Source organism: Nicotiana sylvestris, chromosome 2 (genome assembly GCF_000393655.2).
Source record: "Nicotiana sylvestris chromosome 2, ASM39365v2, whole genome shotgun sequence".
NCBI lineage: Eukaryota > Viridiplantae > Streptophyta > Magnoliopsida > Solanales > Solanaceae > Nicotiana > Nicotiana sylvestris.
In genome coordinates this window covers 22,321,210-22,324,230 of record NC_091058.1, presented here as the reverse complement: position 1 = coordinate 22,324,230, position 3,021 = coordinate 22,321,210, and the positions used below count along the sequence as shown (strand labels likewise).

The window sequence follows — 3,021 nt, the reverse complement described above, 5'->3', positions numbered from 1 at the left end:
CATAATATCTTTTGATTGCATCAGAGTTGATAGCCATATCTACACATTTACCTTCTATATTTGTTAAATATAAATCACCATTGGACAACACTCTTATTACAATGAACGGCCCCTGCCAATTTGGGGCGAACTTGCCTTTCGCTTCAGCCTGATGTGGAAGGATGTGTTTCAATACTTGCTGATCCGCTTCAAATTTTCGCGGACGCACCTTCTTATTGTATGCTCTTGCCATTCTCTTTTGATACAACTAGCCATGACACACTGCTGCCATTCTTTTAACATCAATCAAACTCAATTGCTCCAGACGAGTTTTGACCTACTCATCATCATCGATTCCGGCTTCAACAACAATCCGAAGGGATATAATTTCAACTTCTGTGGGTATCACTGCTTTAGTGCCATATACCAACAAATAAGGAGTTGCACCTACTGAAGCACGAACAGTAGTGCGATAACCCAACAAAGCAAAAGGCAACTTCTCATGCCATTGCCTGGAACCATGGAACACTTTCCGAAGTATCTTCTTTATGTTCTTGTTGGTTGCCTCGACTCCTCCATTCGCCTTGGGCGGTATGGGGTGGAATTTCGATGTGTAATCTTAAACTGTTGACACACTTCTTTCATCAGATAGACTGTTAAGATTAGCCCCATTATTTGTGATGATCACCTTTGGGATTCCAGATCAACAAATGATATTTTAATGAACAAAATCGACCACTGCCTTCTTGGTCACATATTTGAAAGTTTTAGCTTCAACCCACTTAGTGAAATAGTCAATGGCCACCAAAATAAACCTGTGCCCATTAGATGCTGCTGGCACAATTGGTCCAATGACATCATATCCCAAGCAATAAAGGGCCATGGTGCGGACATTGTGTGCAACTTAGATGGGGGAGAATGAATCAAATCTCCGTGTACTTGGCATTGATGACACTTGCGCACAAAACTGATGCAATCTCGCTCCATGGTGAGCCAATAATAACCTACTCGAAGAATTGTCCTTTCCAGAACATACCCACTCATATGCTGCCCGCAGACTCCGGAATGCACTTCGGTGATGATAGTCGTGGCTTGTCTAGCATATATGCATCTCAACAATCCAAGATCTAGAGTTCTTTTGTACAAAAATCCTCCACTGAAGAAAAAACCACTTGCCAAACGTCAAATTATTCTCTTTTGATCCCCCGTGGTTTGCACTGGATATGCCCCCGACTTGATGTACTCCCTGATATCGTGGAACCAAGGTTCACCGTCAAGTTCTTTTTCCACTATGTTACAGTAAGCATGCTGATCGCGGAACTGAATATGCAAAGGGTCAATATAAGCCTATCTGGATGATGTAACATCGATACCAGAGTAGCTAATGCATCAACAATCTCATTGTGGATCCTAGGGATATGCCTGAACTCCATTGATCTGAACCACTGACAGAGATCTTGCAGACATTGTCGATATGGTATGAGCTTCAAATATCTAGTCTCCCATTCTCCCTGGATCTGGTGCACTAACAGATCTAAATCTCCTAAAACTAGCACTTCCTGGACTCCCATGTCCACAACCAACCTTAAACCCAAAATGCACGCTTCGTACTCGGCCATGTTGTTGGTAATATAGAAACGGAGCTGAGCAGTGACAGGGTAGTGGTGCCCTGTTTCAGAAATGAGTACAGCTCCTATTCCGACGCCTTTCATGTTAGCAGCCCCATCAAAGAAAAGCTTCCAACCGACTTTTCATCTTTCTCGACCTCTTCGATATACATTACCTCTTCATTAGGGAAGTAGGTCTTCAAAGGTTCATATTCCTCATCCACTGGGTTATCGGCCAAGTGGTCGGCCAAAGCTGGGATTTCATCACTGTCCGAGTCACATATACGATGTCAAACTCTGTAAGCAAGATTTGCCACTTTGCGAGCCTTTCTATGCACATGGGCTTCTGAAAGATATACTTTAAAGGATCCAGGTGAGAAATGAGGTAAGTAGGGTAGGACGACAAGTAATGCTTTAACTTCTGTGCTACCCAAGTCAGGGTGCAACATGTCCTCTCAAGAGGACTATACTTAACCTCATAAGATGTGAACTTCTTGCTGAGATAATAGATGGTTTTCTCTTTCCTGCCAGTGATATCGTGCTAACCCAACACACAACCAAATGAATTATCCAGGACTGTCAAATAAAGAATCAAAGGTCTCGTAGGTTCCGGCGGAACCAATACAGGTGGATTTGACAAATACTCTTTGATCTTATCAAATGCTTCCTGGCACTCATAAGTCCATTTGACTACAACATCCTTCTTTAGCAACTTAAAGATGGGCTTACAAGTTGTCGTGAGCTGAGCAATAAACCTGCTGATATAGTTCAGCCTCCCTAACAGACTCATTACCTCGGTCTTGTTCTTTGGCGGTGGTAACTCCTAGATAGCTTTGATCTTTGATGGATCCAACTCAATTCCCCGCCGAATGAACCCCAACGTTTTCCATATAGAACACCAAATGCACACTTTGCAGGGTTGAGCTTAAGATTGTACCTGCAGAGCCTCTAGAAGAACTTTCTCAAATTTTTGACGTGGTCAGACTGCTTCCTGGACTTTATGATCACATCATCCACGTAAACCTCAATCTTCTTGTGTATCATGTCATGAAATATGGTCGTCATTGCCCTCATGTAAGTTGCCCCCACATTTTTCAAACCAAAAGGCATGACCTGATAGCAATATTTTCCCTATGGCGTGATGAATGCCGTCTTTTCCGCATCTTCCTCATCCATTAAAATTTGATGATACCCCGCATAACAGTCCACAAAAGACCCAATCTCATACTTGACACAAATATCAATCAAAATGTGGATGTTTGGCAGTGGGAAATTGTCCTTTGGACTTGCTCTATTGAGGTCATGGTAATCAACACACACTCTGGTCTTACCATCTTTCTTTGGCACAAGCACAACATTGGCTAACCACATGGGATACCGCATGACCCGAATCACCTTTGCATCAAGCTGCTTTGTGACTTCTTCTTTAATCTTC

General features: G+C 42.7%; 1 protein-coding gene across 1 annotated transcript; it reads right to left on the bottom strand.

Moving 5' to 3' along the window:
- Nucleotides 1-1,161: 1,161 nt before the first annotated feature.
- LOC138883495 (uncharacterized) lies at nucleotides 1,162-1,691 on the bottom strand. The gene is made up of 2 exons (XM_070164184.1): nucleotides 1,353-1,691; nucleotides 1,162-1,299 (listed from the first exon to the last, which is right to left on the bottom strand). Exons 1-2 carry the CDS (start codon nucleotides 1,689-1,691, stop codon nucleotides 1,162-1,164), a joined length of 477 nt encoding a protein of 158 aa, XP_070020285.1.
- Nucleotides 1,692-3,021: the final 1,330 nt, after the last annotated feature.